This window comes from Ictalurus punctatus, chromosome 2, assembly GCF_001660625.3.
Source record: "Ictalurus punctatus breed USDA103 chromosome 2, Coco_2.0, whole genome shotgun sequence".
NCBI lineage: Eukaryota > Metazoa > Chordata > Actinopteri > Siluriformes > Ictaluridae > Ictalurus > Ictalurus punctatus.
Genome location: NC_030417.2, coordinates 37,375,835 through 37,398,287, shown reverse-complemented (window position 1 = coordinate 37,398,287; position 22,453 = coordinate 37,375,835). Strand labels below are relative to the sequence as shown.

At 41.8% G+C, this 22,453-nt stretch overlaps 3 protein-coding genes across 5 annotated transcripts; all 3 read left to right on the top strand.

The window, feature by feature from the left end:
• The first annotated feature begins 72 nt into the window (after positions 1–72).
• Positions 73–12,137, top strand: LOC108275978 (toll-like receptor 5). 2 transcript variants are annotated; one of them, XM_017487210.3, is made up of 2 exons: positions 73–211; positions 9,138–12,137. In XM_017487210.3, exon 2 carries the CDS (start codon positions 9,148–9,150, stop codon positions 11,788–11,790), a length of 2,643 nt encoding a protein of 880 aa, XP_017342699.1. In that variant the 5' UTR covers positions 73–211; positions 9,138–9,147; the 3' UTR covers positions 11,791–12,137. The 2 variants fall into 2 exon arrangements, with proteins under 2 accessions (XP_017342699.1, XP_017342691.1); XM_017487202.3 differs by lacking the exon at positions 73–211 and adding an exon at positions 6,292–6,588.
• On the top strand, positions 125–20,460 carry LOC108275971 (toll-like receptor 5). Of its 2 annotated transcripts, none has more exons than XM_017487188.2 (2): positions 125–211; positions 16,239–20,460. In XM_017487188.2, exon 2 carries the CDS (start codon positions 16,249–16,251, stop codon positions 18,889–18,891), a length of 2,643 nt encoding a protein of 880 aa, XP_017342677.1. In that variant the 5' UTR covers positions 125–211; positions 16,239–16,248; the 3' UTR covers positions 18,892–20,460. The 2 variants fall into 2 exon arrangements, with proteins under 2 accessions (XP_017342677.1, XP_017342670.1); XM_017487181.3 differs by lacking the exon at positions 125–211 and adding an exon at positions 13,508–13,799.
• On the top strand, positions 148–3,087 carry tlr-5 (toll-like receptor 5). Its single transcript, NM_001200229.1, is given in 2 exon segments — positions 148–211; positions 991–3,087. A coding segment is annotated over 1 exon segment (1,944 nt). The 5' UTR covers positions 148–211; positions 991–1,000; the 3' UTR covers positions 2,945–3,087.
• Positions 20,461–22,453: the final 1,993 nt, after the last annotated feature.

Below are 22,453 nucleotides of genomic sequence, written 5' to 3'. Positions count from 1 at the left end.
TGACCCTGAAACCGCAGGTGATTATGAAACCAGTGTAAACATGTCCTGCAGGAAATTGAGAAAAACATGTCCACACATCCTCAAATGGAATTCCCAGGATTACATATGTGGAGACTATTTATTAAGACTCAGTGGGAAAGTTTTTCTACAACCTTCCAAACCACTGCAAGATTCTCCAGGACATTTTTCAGTTGTCTGGAGGAAAATTAAGGTGAGAAATTATTATTATTATTATTATTATTATTATTATTATTTTAACCGTTCATTAATCTTTGTAATAATAGTCACATACTTTGCAGTTGTACAGTACAGTTTAGATTACGGGCTTGAACAAGCAGAATATACTGTACATGGCATGAATATTGTTGGTCATAGTTAATAACCATGAAAATAAGACTGATATAGGACATGTCATGTACGCTTCAGTCTAGAATCCAATGTAAACCCCCAAAAAAGTCGAGCATGCAGGAGGTTTTTACTTTCATGCAGTCTCAATGTTATTTTATTAGTGAACTTTTCAGTCCCACACACTGACCGACTAACATTAGAGAGAGAGAGAGAGAGAGAGAGAGAGAGAGAGAGAGAGAAATCTACATTAGAGGCAACTTTTCTGTTTAGTGTTTATGTTAAGGATTAATTAATTAGTGTTAATGTCGCTGATATTGATCATGGAACTGTAATTAAAATTTACAGTCCTTAATGTGAGATACTGTTTGGTCACACTTTTGGTATCTGCTTTATTCTGGTCTTGGGTGGGATGAGCATTAATTACTGTGTGAGTGGGTGGAAGTAAGATTTAAAACAACAGTAACAAAAAAACCCCCAAAAAAACAGTCGCGCACACACCTCTGGTAAAAGGAACAATGTGGAACCAGAAGTGAGTGCATTATATATATATATATATATATATATATATATATATATATATATATATATATATATATATATATATATATATATATCATTTTAAGTTTCTTTGTTTGTTTGCAGGTGTCTCGGTATGGCAAGCGGACCCAGTTTGATTTTGGGACTTCTTAATCTTTGCATCTGTTTTCTGCTGTCAGAATCTACTTCAAAATGCTTCATTAAAGGTGATGAAGCCTATTGTGCCCTGAAAAACCTGTATACGGTGCCAGTTTTGCCTCCCTATATAACTTACTTGGATCTAACCTTAAATTACATTAGTGAAATCCATGAGAAATCCTTCTATGGTTTGGAAGCGCTACAAATCCTACTGATCCAGCAACAGGAAGGACGACTTGTCTTGAGAAATAATGCCTTTAGTGGACTGTCCAATCTGACACGACTTGATCTGGCATACAACAAAGACCTACAAGTGGATCCAGGAGCATTTAATGGATTATTCAACCTCCGGGTACTCAATCTTACAGAGTGCAAGTTAAATGGCTCTATTCTTTCAGGAGACTACCTGAGACCTCTGGTGTCTCTGGAGCAGCTTTCACTATCTGGAAATAATATACCTAAAATCCGTCCCGCATCTTTCTTCGTCAACATGAGCAAACTGCATATCGTAGACGTCTCTCGTAACGGGATTAACAGTTTTTGTGAAGAAGATTTGTTCCATTTCCAGGGGAAACACTTCACTCTCCTCAAACTGCAAGATATCAAAATGACTGACATGACTCCGTATTGGTCTGGATGGAATAAATGTGGAAACCCGTTCAAGAACATGTCTATGACGCTGCTTGATTTGTCTCAAAACGGCTTCAGCGTTGACGTCGCAGTGCTGTTCTTCAAAGCAATCAGAGGAACCAAAATTCACACTCTGATCCTTAATCGCAGCGGCAGCATGGGAAAGGGAGTTTGGTACAACAACCTGAAAGACCCAGACCAGAACACATTTATGGACCTGTCCGAGAGTGGCGTTAAGGCTCTGGATCTGTCCAATGCTAGAATTTTTGCTCTTAGAAATTCGGTTTTCCGTCATATGCCAGATCTGGAGGAAATCTCATTATCTGCTAATTCAATCAACCAAATTGAAAGAGATGCTTTTAATGGACTGGACAATTTAAGAAAGCTCAATCTGTCTCATAACCTTTTGGATAAAATTGATTCCGGAACATTTAAAAATGTACAAAGTCTTGAGACACTGGATTTATCTAATAATATCATAAGAATACTTGGGTCTGAGTCATTTCAAGGACTGCCCAATCTGGCTCACCTATCTCTGTCTGAAAATTCATTACAATATGTACATACATTAGCACGCCTTCCACAGCTCAAAAAGCTCTTCTTAGACAATAACAAAATCACATCCCTGTATGGCCTTCCGAGACAAGCAAGAAACGTCACGACGATTGATTTGCGGAACAACAGATTGAGAAATGCCGAGGACGTCTACACCGTATTAGTGGAATTCCCCAATATTGAAACGATTTTTCTTGGAGGCAACGTGTTTTCGTGGTGTGTTCTTAATGCTAAATATTCTGTTTCACCTTTAAACAAGGTACAATTTCTCGACCTCCACATGACCGGCTTGCAGAACCTCTGGTTACAAGGACGGTGTCTCGACATGTTTGACCACCTTCACCAGCTGCAGACGCTTCTTCTCCAGCAAAACATGATACATTCTCTTCCCAAAGACATTTTCAAAGGACTCACCTCGTTAAACACTTTAGATTTATCCTTCAATTCCCTAACCTACATACCTAACGATATATTTCCTAGAAGTCTGAGGATACTCAAGCTTGCTCACAATCATCTCGGTTCTGTTGATCCACAAGCCTTCAGCACGCTGACCACATTAGAGTTGTTTGGAAACCGCTTTCTGTGTGATTGTACCCTGAGAGACTTCCAGAGATGGTTGAGTCAGACGAATGTGAAAATGTTTACCTCTGCTGAGAAACTGACATGTGCGTATCCCGAACAGCAGCGAGGAAAGTCTCTTCTGCATGCTGCATTGTGCAAGGACAAAAACTATTGAAAAGAATGAAAGAGTATATATATATATATATATATATATATAGAGAGAGAGAGAGAGAGAGAGTATGTTTATTTCTTATCGATAATTATTGTCTGAATTTAACCTATGATGTACAAACCTGCTCATAAATATGTTCTAATATGTAATAATCTTCTCCTATGGTATCACTACTAATGTAATAGCGATGCTGACATGAACCTGTTCACTGTCTGACATTATAAGGAATAAAACACAGCAGCACATGCTGTTTTAGGAATGTATTAGAACAAGCACATTGATATAAACCTGTTAAGAGACACCGTAGGTTCCACTTAAGTATGGCGATCTCCATTAAACCTTAAGAAAAGAAAAGCATCTGGTTGGCTCCATAATGAGCCCCATGTTGGGTGGAGTCTCAGGTTGGGCAGAAGAGTCCTGCTTGGTAAAGCCCTATGTCAGACAAAACTCTGCTGGACAAAGCCTCATGTCGGACAGGGCTGGGCAGAGCCCCATGCTGAACAAAAGCTTCCTCATGGGTAAAGCACCATGTTGAGTAAAGCTGCTGCTGGCTGGACAGAAGCGTCAATATGGACAACCCCCCCCACCCCCCACTCCATTTATTTATATAATTTTAAGTTAAAATGTGGAAATTCATATGAAAAAAACATCATGAGGTATGTGAAAATACAAGTGAAGAAACACGTAGAATTTCACGCGTGTATATCCAAAAACATTTGGCGTTTTTTTAACAGACAACATTAATAACAACATGGCCTCAGGCAGAATTAACTCGAGAGGATATCACATTTGACTTGTGCTATAGGCTAATATCTAGTGATTTTTTTTGGCTGGGGCAACTCCATTCCATAATTGGATGAAAAGTTGAAAGTTGACAAATCTTCAATGAACTTAAACAATAATGGAACGAATTGATTTTTGCCCCACGGGCTGCTGGTAGGGCTTGTTTTAGTTCCTATTTTTGACCACTAGGTGTAACAATAGCTCTACCGGATGAAACGCTGTACCGAGCACACTACCCCAGTGATCCTGAAAGGCGAGCAAATCAACAGGACCATCGGCGTATATCGTTGGTCACACAAAAAAAAACGCTGGTAACTCAAAAGAGGTCATTAGTATTTCAACAGAATTTAAAATGTACCAAGATGTGAGTGAGGAATTGCTGACATACTGAATAAAGTTGATAGATGTAGGTATGAATTGTATTGATGAAATCCATGAAAGATGGAGACTCCTTTTTTATAAATGTTAAATAAACATCTGCTTAAACGTCTGTCCCATGTTTGGTGAAGTCTGATGTTGGGCAGAATCCTTCTGCTGGGCAAAGCCCCATGTTGATTAGAAAACTCTGCTAGGTAAGACTCAGGTTGGGAAGAAGTTTCCTTCATGGCAAATCCACAAGTAAGTCAAAGCCTCATGTTGGCCAAAAGCCTCCTGGTGCAATAGGTCAGAGCCCCATGTTGGACAGAAGTCCCTGGTTAACCAAAGCACCACATTGAGAAAAGGCCTCCTACCTGATAAAGCCCCATGTTTGGATGTATGATGTATGTACTTGGCCAAATCCCCAATTTGGTGACATGGTTCCTAGAGGGCAAAATACCATGTTGGGAAGAATCCTCGTGATGGACAATGCAATATACTGGGCAGAAGCCCCATGTTGGACAGAACCTGCTTAATGACTGATGTATAAGGTTGGGTTCTGTCCCACCTGCCCCTATGGACGAGCCTCTACTGAATAAATTGTAATAAATTTATGTAAACATCTACATTTTATTGATGAAATCCATGAGAGAAAAATCTATTTCATGGTATGGTTGAAACAGATGTTGAATTATGACACAAACCAGAGTCAGCAGAACCAGAACCATCTATTTCCATACTGCTTATCCTACACAGGGTCACAGGAGCCTAACCCGGGCCTAGCGGTTCAAAAAAGTTCATCTGGATCAGAATGATGCGGATTTGAAAATCTCATGTTTTGCTATCCAGGATCAAGTAAAAATCTTACTCTCGTGTCGGGTTTTCAAAGCTACTTTGGATCGGATCACCCTGATCCAGATAGATACAAACCTTTCAAGATGACCAAATCCGGATTACTGGTGCTCTAATTCAGACTACACCCAGGGTATATATACCCAGGGGTATATACTACACGATACAAACGTTGTATTATTTTATTAATTGTTCCTGAAATACTCCCTGAATCCACCTTTCTGCTGGGATCAGGATAATCCAGATTATTATTATTATTATTATTATTATTATTATTATTATTATTATTATTTATAACAGGTATCCCAATCCTTCTAAAACGTTTTGAACAACACATACTGAAGGTTTGATCCAGATCAAAAGAAAGATTGGATTACATGATCTAATCTGATTTCAGAATCCTTTCTTCTGTTGAACAATCCATTTTCAAGATTAGATTCAATCCGACAGCCAAAATCTGATCAGATTACTTCTGAACAACTGGACCCTGAGCCCAGGTGTTCAAAAAGTTTAATCCGGATCATTCTGATCTAATTCTGATTTGAAAATACCATGTTTTGCTATCCAGGATCAAGTAATCCATTTTACTTTTGTGTCGGGTTTTCAAAGCAACATTGGATTAGATTAGATCACCCTGATCCAGATACAAACCTTTCAGGATGACCAAATCCGCATTACTAGTGCTCTAAATCAGACTACACATCACAATGTAGATTACTAGCAATGTAAAGAACAACAGGCAGGGTTAGAGATAGGGTTAAGGTTAGGGTTAGACTACTTCTGAACAACTGGACCCTGGATTTCAGATAGTTCAATACAGAATCCATCCATCCATCCATCTTCTATACCGCTTATCCTTTTCAGGGTCACGGGGAACCTGGAGACTATCCCAGGGAGCATGGGGCACGAGGCGGGGTACACCCTGGACAGGGTGCCGATCCATCGCAGGGCACAATCACATACTCACACACACACCCATTCATACACTACGGACACTTTGGACACGCCAATCATCCTACCATGCATGTCTTTGGACTGGGGGAGGAAACCGGAGTACCCGGAGGAAACCCCCGCAGCACGGGGAGAACACGCAAACTCCGCACACACAGGGCCACGGTGCGAATCGAACCCCCGACCCTGGAGGTGTGAGGCGAATTCAGCGCCCCAATTCAGAATCTATGTATTCAAATGTCTTAAGATTCACGCTGAACATTTTTTCAACAACAACACGTTTTTCTTTCAAACACGACAAGATCAGGTTCAGGTTCTGCTGACTTTGGGTTTGCAGCACAATGATCGGATCCGACTTTAGTTTGCCCCTTTCAGCACTGTCCCTTTTCTAGACCTCATATCCTGTTAGAAACAGCTGGGCGTTGCGAAACAGGAGAACGTGAAGAGCAAAGTGGGAAGCTCGAGAAGAAGAAGAATAATAAGGAGGAGAAGATAACGATTTCGCCATTCCGAGCGGGTGTGCATGTTTTCTGTGCTGAAACGCGCTCATTTCCGTCGGGCACGAGCTCGAACGGAAGTCCCAGGTTTAAACTCCTACAGGTGACCAACTGTTTACCGAAACCACCCGGGACCTTTCCCCGCGTACAGCGTCACTCCTCCAGGGACCGAGATTTAACCCCGAGCTGGAGAGGAGCACTGATTCGGTAAGACTCTAAACATCAGACCTGTGCGTGTTTACAGCCTGTTATTACCAGTTCTCATAAACGCACGCGCGAACTTTCAACAAGATTAAAGTTGTACGGTGTGTTTTAATGTGTTCGCTCTGCGCATGCGCGGTATCATCCTCTTTCAATACGCGGCTGCATGACAGATAAGTGTGCATGCATGCATCCGAGCAGAGGTGTTAAACCAAGGGTTTCACAGTTTGGGTAACCGTTTAAGATCATAACATTTCGATTAACATGCTTGACATTGTGCAACATGTAGTCCTAATTCCTGAGTTTAGGTTTTAATTGGCTTGATATTGGACGTCCAATATTGGCAGATATGAGGACATTAAGGGACCGTCATATAACCAACTGTGAAGTGTTCAGCTAGGTGTCAGCTATAAAGCTTAGATTTTTGATACTTTAATTAAATAAACGATTAACTCATATGCGCCTCACGCCTCCAGGGTCGGGGGTCAGATTCCCACCGTGGCCCTGTGCGTGCGGAGTTTGCGTGTTCTCCCCGTGCTGCGGCGGTTTCCTCCGGGTACTCCGGTTTCCTCCCCCAGTCCAAAGACATGCATGGTACGTTGATTGGCGTGTCTAAAGTGTCCGCAGTGTATGAATGGGTGTGTGAGTGTGTATGTGATCGGCACCCTGTCCAGGGTGTACCCCGCCTCGTGCCCGATGCTCCCTGGGATGGGCTCCAGGTTCCCCGTGACCCTGAAAAGGATAAGCGGTGTAGAAGATGGATGGATTAACTCGTATGTAAAAATTGCCATGAATTTCATTACCCAATGGGCTCAAACACAAAATATACCACAGTTTAAAGCTCAGTAGCATTTGAAGGGAATGACTTACAGTCACAAAACCAAATGGAAAGTGTTCATGTAGGTGTCAGCTATAATGCACACCTTTTAGATTTTTAAAAAATATATATTTAATGCCAATAGGTGGGCTAGATACAATAAATTGACCCTAGTGTCTGTGTGTATAGTGGAAAGGACTGGTGTCCCATCCAGGATATACTGTAGCACTCAGTAATGATACCGAAACTATTGGAACGGCAAGGCGAATTCATTTGTTTTTGCTGTAGACTGAGGACATTTGGGTTTGAGATCAAAAGATGAATACGAGAGAGTTTAGATGATGGCACATTTTGTGTCAGACCACCCACATTTTGTCTTCCAGTTTACAGAGAAATGCATCCAAATGAATCAGGAGGAACTATCATGCAGCAAGACAGTGATCCAAAACACACCGCCAACTCAACAAAGGACTTTATCAGGGGGGAAAAGTGGAAGGTTTCAGACTGGAAATGTCAATCAGCAGATCTTAACCCAGTCGAGCAGCCTTTCACCTCCTGAAGAGGAGATTGAACGGAGAAACCCCTCCAAAACAAACAACAACTGTGGTAAAAGCCTGGAAAAGCTTCACAATAAAAGAAACCAACAGTTTGTTTATGTCAGTGAGTCACAAGCTTCACTCCAAGCATGGGAAATTCAACCAAATATTAAGTGTTATTTACTTTCATTTACTTCAAGACCGATCTGTTCCTATATTTATGCTCGCCTAAAAATTGGGTGGTCTGATACAAAAGGTTCTGTGTTTTAAGTCGTTAAACGGGTCTAGATGTAAATACCAGGAAATAAAAGCTGAAGTCCTACACTCTCGTATCATATCCATCTTTTGATCTCAAACCCAAACGTCTTTGGTGTAGAGCACAAACAAATGAACGGCCTTGCCGTTCCAATAGTTTCAGAGGGGGCTGTAAATGAATCATATTTCTTAATACCACAGCATTGTTTAAGGCTGGACTCTGATTGGTCAGTAGGTGTTGATTAATAAATCCATAACAGCTCATTCACAGGGACATGTATGGTGGATGCTCCATCCATCCATCCATCCATTTTCTAGACCGCTTATCCTACTGGATCACAGGCAACCTGGAGCCTATCCCAGGGAGCACCGAGCACAAGGCGGGGTACACCCTGGACGGGGTGCCAATCCATCGCAGGGCACAATCACACACACACTCACACACATTCACACACCCATTCATACACTACGGACACTTTGGACATGCCAATCAGCCTCCCATGCATGTCTTTGGACTGGGGGAGGAAGACAAAAACATTCAATGGATCATGCAAATTATTTGGTAAGGAGACATTTCTTTAACATTTAACATTCTGGAAGGAGTCTTTGTAACAGTCAGAGGTAAAGGTGTTGCGTTTCTGCTACGGGAACTGCTACTTTTGGACGTATGTGGATATGAAAAGGGTTGATGTAAATGTTTAGACTTTTCACCCGTTTTTATACTGCCAACACAACGAGGGTTATAACTTGTGTTCTCACACTTTCTGTGTAAAATATGAAGTTTTAAAGATAAAACAGCATTAAACAGAAAAATTTTGTCCATATGTGGCAAGTTCTTCATGTTAATAACCTCAACCTAAGTCTATGTTAACCATAAATATATGCCCATACAGTAAAAATACCAGAAGTGAGTGCATGTTATTCTAATGACGTTTGTTCGTTTGCAGGTGTCTCGGCATGGCAAGCGGACCCAGTTTGATTTTGGGACTTCTTAATCTTTGCATCTGTTTTCTGCTGGCAGAATCTACTTCAAAATGCTTCATTAAAGGTGATGAAGCCTATTGTGCCCTGAAAAACCTGTATACGGTGCCAGTTTTGCCTCCCTATATAGCTTACTTGGATCTAAACTTAAATTACATTAGTGAAATCCATGAGAAATCCTTCTATGGTTTGGAAGCGCTACAAATCCTACTGATCCAGCAACAGGAAGGACGACTTGTCTTGAGAAATAATGCCTTTAGTGGACTGTCCAATCTGACACGACTTGATCTGGCATACAACAAAGACCTACAAGTGGATCCAGGAGCATTTAATGGATTATTCAACCTCCGGGTACTCAATCTTACAGAGTGCAAGTTAAATGGCTCTATTCTTTCAGGAGACTACCTGAGACCTCTGGTGTCTCTGGAGCAGCTTTCACTATCTGGAAATAATATACCTAAAATCCGTCCCGCATCTTTCTTCGTCAACATGAGCAAACTGCATATCGTAGACGTCTCTCGTAACGGGATTAACAGTTTTTGTGAAGAAGATTTGTTCCATTTCCAGGGGAAACACTTCACTCTCCTCAAACTGCACGATATCAAAATGACTGACATGACTCCGTATTGGTCTGGATGGAATAAATGTGGAAACCCGTTCAAGAACATGTCTATGACGCTGCTTGATTTGTCTCTAAACGGCTTCAGCGTTGACGTCGCAGTGCTGTTCTTCAAAGCAATCAGAGGAACCAAAATTCACACTCTGATCCTTAATCACAGCGGCAGCATGGGAAAGGGAGTTTGGTACAACAACCAGAAAGACCCAGACCAGAACACATTTATGGACCTGTCCGAGAGTGGCGTTAAGGCTCTGGATCTGTCCAATGCTAGAATTTTTGCTCTTAGAAATTCGGTTTTCCGTCATATGCCAGATCTGGAGGAAATCTCATTATCTGCTAATTCAATCAACCAAATTGAAAGAGATGCTTTTAATGGACTGGACAATTTAAGAATGCTCATACTGTCTCATAACCTTTTGGATAAAATTAATTCCGGAACATTTAAAAATTTACGAAGTCTTGAGACACTGGATTTATCTAATAATATCATAAGAATACTTGGGTCTGAGTCATTTCAAGGACTGCCCAATCTGGCTCACCTATTTCTGTCTGAAAATTCATTACAAAATGTACATACATTAGCACGCCTTCCACAGCTCAAAAAGCTCTTCTTAGACAATAACAAAATCACATCCCTGTATGGCCTTCCGAGCCAAGTGAAAAACATCACAAGCATTAATTTGCAGTACAACAGATTAAATAATGCCGAGGACGTCTACACCGTATTAGTGGAATTCCCCAATATTGAAACGATTTTTCTTGGAGGCAACGTGTTTTCGTGGTGTGTTCTTAATGCTAAATATTCTGTTTCACCTTTAAACAAGGTACAATTTCTCGACCTCCACATGACCGGCTTGCAGAACCTCTGGTTACAAGGACGGTGTCTCGACATGTTTGACCACCTTCACCAGCTGCAGACGCTTCTTCTCCAGCAAAACATGATACATTCTCTTCCCAAAGACATTTTCAAAGGACTCACCTCTTTGTATCATTTAGATTTATCCTTCAACTCTCTAACCTATATACCTAATGGCATATTTCCTAAAAGTCTGGGGATGCTCAAACTTGCTTACAATCATCTCGGTTCTGTAGATCCACAAGCCTTCAGCACGCTGACATTCATCAGTCTGCATGGGAACCGCTTTCTCTGTGCTTGCGGTCTGAGAGACTTACAGACATGGTTAAATCAGACAGATGTGCAAATGTCTTACCCTGCTGAGGAACTGACGTGTGAGTTTCCCGAAGCGCAAAGAGGGAAGCCTCTCCTGCATGCTAAACTATGTGAGGACGAAGAGGACGAGAAGAGCATCGAGGAGCTGAAGCTCACACTTTTCATCTGCTGCACCGTCCTTACTATACTGACCACAACAGGGGCTATCGTTTTTGTCCGGCTGCGTGGCTACTGCTTCAAGCTTTACAGAAGGGTGTTTGTTAGATTAGTGGAGGGAAGCTCGAAACTGCCCGCTGAGGATGACTTCATGTACGACGTCTACTTATGTTTCAGTTCCAAAGACATGAAATGGGTGACAAAGGCACTGTTGAAAAAGCTAGACACACAGTTCTCTGATCAAAACGACTTACGTTGCTGCTTTGAAGCACGGGACTTCATACCAGGAGCCGATCATCTATCTAACATGCGGGACGCAATCTGGAAGAGTAAGAAAACGTTATGCGTCTTGTCCAGGGAGTTCCTTAAGGATGGCTGGTGCTTGGAGGCCTTCAATCTGGCCCAGACTAAAATGCTGGAAGAGGTCCGGGATGTCTTACTGGTGCTCCTAGTGGACAACATACCACATTACAGGTTGATGAAATACGAAATAGTCAGGACCTACTTTCAGACCAGGAGGTACCTCTGCTGGCCAGAAGATAGCCAGGACTTGGAGTGGTTTTACAACCATCTTAAGCAAAGTATATTAAAAGACACCAAAATCAAGCAAGTGAAAAAAGACGTTGAAACAAACCACGACGTGACAAACTGTGAAGCAGTAACTGCTTTTTAACCCATGGATATATCAGTGGAAAGATATGCGAAAAACATGGAAACGTACACCAAGTTGTGAATGTATTAGTTACTTAGATCGATGTACCTATAAAACTGGCAGATTAATATGAATTGAAGATACAGTATATCCATTAGGTAAAGACTATAACATGCCACCCTGACGCTGATTACAGCACATACCACAGTGATTTATTCTGTTCATACCACAACAATTTGCCGACGCTCACGTTTATCAAAGAACAATCGTGGTGCTTTGGATCCTATTTAATGTTGTTTAACATCTGTAAAACAAGTTACTTCCTATTATTGCAGATGTTGTAGCAGCAATAAACAGTCATTCTTTCACCAGTCTGTTTTTTTTTCCCCTCTCATGAAGTTGATGAGACAAAAAAAAAAAAAAATGCATAGTGTTATAGAAGTTACAGAGAAACTGCAAAGTGTAAACTCATCTGTCCTGTAGATGTCGGAAAACGTAAGGTCAATTTCAAAATCCTCAATAAATATTCAATGGCATTTTAGTCAAGAGGCTGTCTAAGCTATACCAGCGACTTCACCTTCTTTTTTTTAGAAACCGGTATTGAGTTATTTTGGCTGAATATTTGAGGTTGTTGTCTTGCCGAAACGATCATCCAGCTTCAGCTGCACGTTTCCTTCGCACGCATTTAAGAACAAGTATATGAAGGTGCTTGACCTGCGTCTAAATGGCAGTTTGACTCTTAATTACGGCAGCAGCATGGGCAAGGCAGTATGAAAGACCCGGACCCGGACGATTCAAATCCCATTGCTAATCAGGTTTATTGTCGAAATTTACCGACTTTCAGCTGTTTGCAATGACCAAATCAAACAAAAGCAATTGAAATAGTTCAACACAACGAGTGCTTCAAGTGGTTTCCCCAAATTCAACTTGTAATGATATTTCTGGTCAGGGAGGCTGCTAAGAGGCGTACAGCAACATTAAAATAAATTGCAGTCATTTCTGGCAAGTACTGGTTGCTCCCTACATGTGACAACAATCTCCGGGATTCTTCGTATCTCTGGGATATGGGGTACGGTGGCAAGACAAGAAAAATAAATAAATTTTAAAAAAAGCCATCCAATCTCCCAAAAAACATGTGGAATAAAGTCTAATAATCTGATGAGACCAAAGTTGAACTTTTTGGCCATTATACCAAAAGATATGTTTGGCACAATTTTTTTTTTTTTTTTAAATCCATAGCACATCACCAAAAGAACACCATTGCGACGGTGAAGCATGATGGTGGTAGCATCATACTTTGGGGCTGCTTTTCTTCAGCTGGCTTTAATCAGGGCGGAGGGAATCACACATAGCTCCGAATCCCAATCAATAACTGGTCCATAACTCACGCATTTCTAAAGAACCCACAAACACCCAAACCCATCCATCCATCCATCCTCTACCGCTTAACCCTTTTCAGGGTCACGGGGAAACCTGGAGCCTATCCCAGGGAGCATGGGCACAAGGCGGGGTACACCCTGGACAGGGTGCCAATAAACCCCCAATTGCTATTTCCCATTAGAAATGAACAGAAGTGAAATTTTTGGTTGACAATTGACATGCAGTGGACACACACACACACACACACACACACACACAACCCTTAGGTTGTACATTTTGTGATTGTGCATTACTGTCCCTTTTTTCTGGACTTAAAAATAAACCCTCATATCCTGTTAGAAACAGCGGGGCGTTGCGTAACCCGTGTAAACATGAGCACGTGAAGAGCAAAGTGGGAGGCTCGAGAAGGAGAAGAAGAAGAAGAAGAATAAGGAGAAGATAACGATTTCGCCATTCCGAGCGGATGTGCATGTTTTCTGTGCTGAAACGCGCTCATTTCCGTCGGGCACGAGCTCGAACGGAAGTCCCAGGTTTACGCTCCTACAGGTGCCCAACTGTTTACCGAAACCACCCGGGACCTTTCCCCGCGTACAGCGTCACTCCTCCAGGGACCGAGATTTAACCCCGAGCTGGAGAGGAGCACTGATTCGGTAAGACCCTAAACATCAGACCTGTGCGTGTTTACAGCCTGTTATTTCATTAGAAACACGTGACATAAAGTTTAACAGTTGGAAATAATAATAATAATAAAAAATAAAGTTGTTTCATGTATTCACAGTGCGCATGCGCGATATCAGCGTGGACTTCATATGCGCAACTACATCAGAGGAAAGTGCGCATATACACTGTATATTAGCAAAGGCTTGAAATTGGGCTTCAGGAGGTTATATCAGAAGGCTATACTTCATGAGTGACAACAATGTATGACCAATACCATTCGATTCATGTTTTGATCAAATATACTGATATTAAGAAGGACATTTTGTAAACCTGACATTTAAAAATAAACAAATAAATAAATAAATAAAAACATCCCCGCTGAGAAAAACCAAAAACAATTGAAACCAGCACAGAAAATTCGAATGGCTTCCACTACAAATACCATTACGAACCATCAGCTAGCTATTAAAACCATAACATTAGCATTATTGGTTCTTAATGGTATACACTAGACGTCAAAAGAAGGCAAGAAATTACCAGTAGAGACCCATAGGGACCATTAGATTTGGTTTCCATTATAACCATTTAAAACCATTACAAATCCTATGATGTCAGAAGGCTGTTTCGTTGTGAAATCCAGAGTTACAACTGTAGCCCTAAATCCTGAGCTTAGTTTCCGTATTTAATACATAGACCTTCACGAAAAGCTCTTCATTCGTACGTTATATATTAGATTACGTGAAACCCGCTAAGACGTTATTTGAAGTTCTCACTAGAGCGAGGGAAGTGACGTTCCCGGGTGGCACGGATACACGGTCTCTGGTTCCGTCCTGAGCTTGCGTTACTGTCTCTGCTGAGTTTTGCTTGTTCTTCCGGTGTCTCGTGGGTTTCCTCCCAGCTCCCAAAAAATACACCAGTATGTGGATTGGGCACGATAAATAAATTGCCCCTAAGTGGGAAAGTGTTGCTGCGCTGGATTGGACTGGCTTCCCATCGGGTATAAAGTGCTTTTTCTTCACACCAACAGGATGCTGGATTCTCCATTCTGATCAGAAGGTGTTTGTTTTTATTTTCCATGACAGCAGCATTATGACAGTAGTATGTTAATGCACTTGTCCTTATACGTGATAGTTTCTATAGTAACAGCTCATTCCCAGGGGGATTGTATGGCAGACGCTCTCCGTGCGATCTAAGTGTAATAAAGAGATTTTTACCAGTCTTGCTTTATTTTTACACACACACTGGTCAGTTTCATAGGAGCACCTGGACACCTGCTCAGTTATGCAGTTATCCGATCAGCCAATCATGTAGCAGCACACAACGCATTAAATCATGCAGATACAGGTCATGAGCTCCAGGTAATGTTCACATCAAACATCAGAATGGGAAAAAGTCTGATCTCTGTGACTTTAACTGTGGCATGGTTGTTGGTGCCAGATTGGCTGGTTTCGGAAACTGCTGATTAACATAGAATGGTGTTGTGGTGGTGGTGGTGGTGGGGTGGACACCTGAACATCGCACCCATTTGTGGGCCTCCCTTCAAAATGTTGCCACAAAGTTGGAAGTACAAAATTGTCTGGAATGTCTTTTTTTTTTTTTTTGCTGTAGAATAACAATTTCCCTTCACTGGAACTAAGAGGCCCAAACCTGTTCCAGCATGATGACAATGCCCCTGTACACAAAGTGAGCTCCATGAAGCCATGGTTTGCCAAGGTTGGTGTGGAAGAACTCGGGTGTCCTGCACAGAGCCCTTTAATTCAACCCCACTGAACACCTTTGGGATGACCTGGAACTGGAGCCTCCTACAAAATATCAGTGTTAGTGACCTCACTAATGCTTTTGTGGCTGCATGAACAAATCCCTTCAGCCACGCTCCAAAATCTAGTGGAAAGGCTTCACATAAGAGTGGAGCGCATTATAACAGCAAAGGGTGACTACGGTGGGGCAAGTGGCTTAATGATGAGCACATTTGCCTTGCATCGCCGGGGTTGGGGTTTCGGATCCTGCCTCCGCCCTGCGTGTGCAGAATTTCCATGTTCTCCCTGTGCTTCAGGGGTTTCCTCCCGGTACTCCAGTTTCCATCCCCAGTTCAAAGACAGGCGTTGTCGGCTGATTGGTATCTCTAAATTCTTCATAGTGTGTGTGCGATTGTGCCCTGTGATGGGTTTACACCCCATCCAGGGTGTCTCCCGCCTTGTGTCCCCCGCCCGAGTTACCTGGGATAGGCTCCAGGCTCCTCTCTAGATTAAGGGATACAGAAAATGGATGGATAGATGGAAAGGGGACTAAATCTAGAATGGGATGTTCAAGAAAATATGAGTAAGATGGTCACAGACTTCTGACCATATAATGTATATGCCCACACAGTAAAATACTTGAAATTAATTAAAGTTATCCATGTTATTCTAATGACGTTTGTTTGTTTGCAGGTGTCTCGGCATGGCAAGCGGACCCAGTTTGATTTTGGCACTTCTTAATCTTTGCATCTGTTTTCTGCTGGCAGAATCTACTTCAAAATGCTTCATTAAAGGTGATGAAGCCTATTGTGCCCTGAAAAACCTGTATACGGTGCCAGTTTTGCCTCCCTATATAGCTTACTTGGATCTAACCTTAAATTACATTAGTGAAATCCATGAGAAATCCTTCTATGGTTTGGAAGCGCTACAAATCCTACTGATCCAGCAACAGGAAGGACGACTTGTCTTGAGAAATAATGCCTTTAGTGGACTGTCCAATCTGGTACTACTTGATCTGGCATACAACAAAGACCTACAAGTGGATCCAGGAGCATTTAATGGATTATTCAACCTCCGGGTACTCAATCTTACAGAGTGCAAGTTAAATGGCTCTATTCTTTCAGGAGACTACCTGAGACCTCTGGTGTCTCTGGAGCAGCTTTCACTATCTGGAAATAATATACCTAAAATCCGTCCCGCATCTTTCTTCGTCAACATGAGCAAACTGCATATCGTAGACGTCTCTCGTAACTGGATTTACAGTTTTTGTGAAGAAGATTTGTTCCATTTCCAGGGGAAACACTTCACTCTCCTCAAACTGCAAGATATCAAAATGACTGACATGACTCCGTATTGGTCTGGATGGAATAAATGTGGAAACCCGTTCAAGAACATGTCCATGACGCTGCTTGATTTGTCTCAAAACGGCTTCAGCGTTGACGTCGCAGTGCTGTTCTTCAAAGCAATCAGAGGAACCAAAATTCACACTCTGATCCTTAATCACAGCGGCAGCATGGGAAAGGGAGTTTGGTACAACAACCTGAAAGACCCAGACCAGAACACATTTATGGACCTGTCCGAGAGTGGCGTTAAGGCTCTGGATTTGTACAGAGATGGAATTTTTGCTCTTAAAAATTCGGTTTTCCGTCATATGCCAGATCTGGAGGAAATCTCATTAGCTGCTAATTTAATCAACCAAATTGAAAGAGATGCTTTTAATGGACTGGACAGTTTAAGAATGCTCATACTGTCTCATAACCTTTTGGATAAAATTGATTCTGGAACATTTGAGAATTTACGAAGTCTTGAGACACTGGATTTATCTAATAATAACATAAGAATACTTGGGTCTGAGTCATTTCAAGGACTGCCCAATCTAGCTCACCTATTTCTGTCTGAAAATTCATTACAATCCCTGCATACACTGGCGAATCTTCCCAAACTTACAGTAATTTACTTAGAGAGTAACAAAATTACATCCCTGCATGGTCTTCCAAGCCAAGCAAGAAACACCACAACGATTGATTTGCGGAACAACAGATTAAATAATGCTTCAAACTTCTACACCGTATTAGTGGAATTCCCCAATATTGAAACGATTTTTCTTGGAGGCAACGTGTTTTCGTGGTGTGTTCTTAATGATAACTATTCTGTTTCACCTTTAAACAAGGTACAATTTCTCGACCTTCAAGGTACCGGCTTGCAGAACCTCTGGTTACAAGGACGGTGTCTCGACATGTTTGACCACCTTCACCAGCTGCAGACGCTTCTTCTTCGAAATAACTTCATGCAGTCACTTCCAGAAAACATTTTCAAGGGACTCACCTCTTTGTATCATTTAGATTTATCCTTCAACTCTCTAACCTATATACCTAATGGCATATTTCCTAAAAGTCTGGGGATGCTCAAACTTGCTTACAATCATCTCGGTTCTGTAGATCCACAAGCCTTCAGCACGCTGACATTCATCAGTCTGCATGGGAACCGCTTTCTCTGTGCTTGCGGTCTGAGAGACTTACAGACATGGTTAAATCAGACAGATGTGCAAATGTCTTACCCTGCTGAGGAACTGACGTGTGAGTTTCCCGAAGCGCAAAGAGGGAAGCCTCTCCTGCATGCTAAACTATGTGAGGACGAAGAGGACGAGAAGAGCTTCGAGGAGCTGAAGCTCACACTTTTCATCTGCTGCACCGTCCTTACTATACTGACCACAACAGGGGCTATCGTTTTTGTCCGGCTGCGTGGCTACTGCTTCAAGCTTTACAGAAAGGTGTTTGTTAGATTAGTGGAGGGAAGCTCGAAACTGCCCGCTGAGGATGACTTCATGTACGACGTCTACTTATGTTTCAGTTCCAAAGACATGAAATGGGTGACAAAGGCACTGTTGAAAAAGCTAGACACACAGTTCTCTGATCAAAACGACTTACGTTGCTGCTTTGAAGCACGGGACTTCATACCAGGAGCCGATCATCTATCTAACATGCGGGACGCAATCTGGAAGAGTAAGAAAACGTTATGCGTCTTGTCCAGGGAGTTCCTTAAGGATGGCTGGTGCTTGGCGGCCTTCAATCTGGCCCAGACCAAGATGGAGAAGGAGGTCCAGGATGTCTTACTGGTGCTCCTAGTGGACAACATACCACATTACAGGTTGATGAAATACGAACCGGTCAGAACATACATCCAGACCAGGAGGTACCTCTGCTGGCCAGAAGATAGCCAGGACTTGGAGTGGTTTTACAACCATCTTAAGCAAAGTATATTAAAAGACACCAAAATCAAGCAAGTGAAAAAAGACGTTGAAACAAACCACGACGTGGCAAACTGTGAAGCAGTAACTGCTTTTTAACCCATGGATATATCAGTGGAAAGATATACCAAATACATGGTAACACATAACGTCGTTAATGTATTAGTTACTAGATGAATGTACCTATAAAACAGGCAGATTCATGTGTACTGAAGATACAGTATATCACTTAGATAAGAAACAAAACATGAGGGTTTTTATTTGGGGTGTGATGTAACAATAATAATCATTTTTTATTTACCGACTTACCGTTGAAACTCTTAAGTGGACAGTGTTTTATTCCTCTTCCAAATCCAAATACAATCACGGTTAATTTTGCGGAATATCCTGTTTATCACCTCCATCGCCGGCCCCTCTTTTCTCCTCTAAGTTAATAAAGACGAATGAATAAATAAATAAATAAATAAATAAATAAATAAATAACCCGCAGCTTATCGTGTTGAAAAATCACAAAGTGTCGAGACACAAAGATCTATGATCAAACCTGAAACTTTACCTCTCAATGTTCTGACACTGGAGACTCCTTCCATAAATATTAAATACAAGACCCTGTGTAAGATGTTACTATATACACTATAAAGTGTTAGAAAGAGTGCGTTAATATAAACCTGTGATTTGCAGATGCATTACTGTCAGGACCGCTGGCCGATGTGAAAACAACGGTAGAAACGAATCAATACTTTCTTATCAGTTTAGAGAAGTCAAAAACACTGTGGTGTACCTAATGTTTAACTACAGTCTAGTGAAACATCTACAAATTTGGACATTTTTGTACTTACCCCAAATGTAGTTCTTTTGTGTTATCCAACCTTTATGTACTGTTCAGCACTTATCAGCCGCACAGCTTCAGGGTATCTATGTTAAGAAATAATGGGCTTTTTTTGCAGTATTGTGGGACAATTTTGGCCCATTCCTTTCGGCAAATTTTCTTCGATTCCCCACAGTTACGAGAGTCCGCCTGATGGACTTGCAATTTTCAAATCCTCCTCAAATATTCAACGGCTTTTAAGTCAGTAGATCGGCTAAGTCATCCAAGCAACATAACCTTCTTCATTAGAAACCATTTTTAAGTTACGTTGGCTGTATATTTGGGGTCGTTGTCCTGGTGAAATACCCATCTTCTCACCAGATTCAGTTCACTGGCCTCCATTCGTGTCTCCTTCAATGACGTATAATGCCCAAGTACCGAAGCAGACCCATATCATGATTCTCCCACCTCCTTATTTCACCGTAGGTATGGTATTCTTGGATTCCTAAGTAGAACCCTTCTTTTCTCTAAACATGACGTACTGAAGTATTACCAAAGAGATTGAATATTGAAGTGCAAATTCTGTGGAATAAGTGCATACGCACATTATGACACGGGTGCAGAATCGGTATAAGCAAATGTGAATGTACACTTAAGGGTCCAATTGTGTTTTTGTGATTGCGCAACTTTACTTTCCCTGGTAATTACAGGCATAAAAGCTGTACACTTGATGTTACCGACCTGTAGCAAGCCTCCGAAAGTGCACTTCAAAACTTTTACCGAGTTGAAGCTCTGTGTGAAACGTCTGCTTTTAACCTACTGTCAAAGCACTGTTGTTTTAAAGACATTCATAGCAACCATTGATGATTCATGACTGTTTTTTTACATATACACTGAAAATGCTGTGCTAACAGAGTGTGTTATAAATATATTCTTCAATTCAGTTTGATTTGTGTAGCGCTTTTAACAGCGGATATCGTCTCGAAGCAGCTTTACGTAAACATATAAACACGGGATGGACATTTTAAGCGTGTGAGTTTATCCGTATCGAGCGAGACGGTGGTGACGGTGGTGAGGGAAAAACTCCCTGAGATGATCAGAGGAAGAAACCTTGAGAGGAACCGGACTCAGACGGGAACCCGTCCTCATCTGGGGAACGACGGATAGTGTGAGAGTAAAAGAAAGTTCGTTATGGTTTTATATGAAGTCTGTTTGTTGAACTAGTCCACTGTTCACTAAAGGAGACCCGAGTGTAGAACCGCATGTGGTGATTGCAGTCCCAAGGCCATCGCTGCAACCACAGCGAGAACGTCCATGTGGAATTGAGGTCCAAAACCATCTCCATGGTACTTCATCAATGAGTTACATGTGTTTTTAACTTCTTTTCCAAAAGTCACAAATAATCTTAAGCATCATAGTCGGATAACTAAAGCGACACGTTTACCAACATTTAAATGTACACGATAAGACCTTACCCAAAATGTAGTGGATCAGATATGTTTTCCGTCCATAGTTTGAAGCAACCTGGCTGACGTAGCTAATACATAAGAGGAACGTGTAGTCTTTAGTGTTGCATTGTGGCAACTTATTCAGCTTTACGATGGTATTCGGTGTCTCAAACGGATTTGCTAATGTGTTTTCTGACACCGTGTTCTCTATAAACGTGGACGGCGGGATGTTGCAGAGCTGCAAGCAGTTTTACGTACATCTGGAAGCCAAAGCACTTTCTGGTTCAGCACGTAGTTTGATGTCACTCAGCCTAAAGTCAGAAGTGCTTCCGATGATAATACTAGTTCCATAGTAAACAATGCCCTCTGAGGTGAGTGTTTAATGATTTACGCACGAACGATGCAAAGCTGGAGGTTTTACTCGTTAACTACAATCCCTTTCATAACGGAAGGGATTGTAGAAAGAAGGAAGTGCTTGCAGGGTATTCGGTATGGCTTCAGAAGCTCTAGTGTTGCAATGCGTGTGTTGCAACAGCAGGCCATTCTAAGAAAATCTGTCCTGACACAAGAACACGAATGTAATCACACGTACACGATTAGGAACGTATTCCCGTGTTTATTTACAGGGGCAAGAAAAAGTCTGTGAACCTTTTGGAATTTCATGGTTTTCTGCATAGATTTGGCATAGGATGTGATCTGATCATCTAAGTCAAGGGTATTGACAAATATAATGTGTCTAAAATAATAACACAAAATAAATCCTGATCCTTCGTGTCTTTATTGAACACACCTCATTCAACATTCAAAATGGCCGTTGAAAAAGTAAGTGAACCCTTAGAATTAATAACTGGTTGAGCCCCACCACCTTGGCAGCAATAGTCTCAACCAGGCGCTTCCTGTAGCTGTGGATCAGACCTGCACATCGTTCAGGAGGAATTTTAGCCCGTTCTTCCTGGCAGAACTGCTTTAACTCGGTCATATTCTTTGGACGTCTCATGCGTACGGCTCTCTTCAAGTCATTCCATAGCGTCTCTATTGGGTTGAGGTCTGGGATCTGACTCCGCCCCTCCAAAAGGTGGAGTTTGTTTTTCTGAAGCCATTCTGTTGTGGATTTGCTCCGGTGTTTCGGGTCGTTGTCTTGTTGCATCACCCAACGTCTACACAGGTTCAGCTAACGTACAGACATTCTCACATTATAATGAAGAATTGTCTGATATTCTTGGGAATTCATCTTCGGCTCAATGACTGCAAGCTGGCCGGGCCCTGATGCAGCAGAGCAGGCCCAGATCATGAGTTTCCTCCACCGTACTTCACGGTCGGGATGATGTTTTCATGGTGATATGCCGTGCCCTTTCTACACCAGATGTAGTGCTGTGTGGTTTTACCAAATAGTTCAATCTTAGTT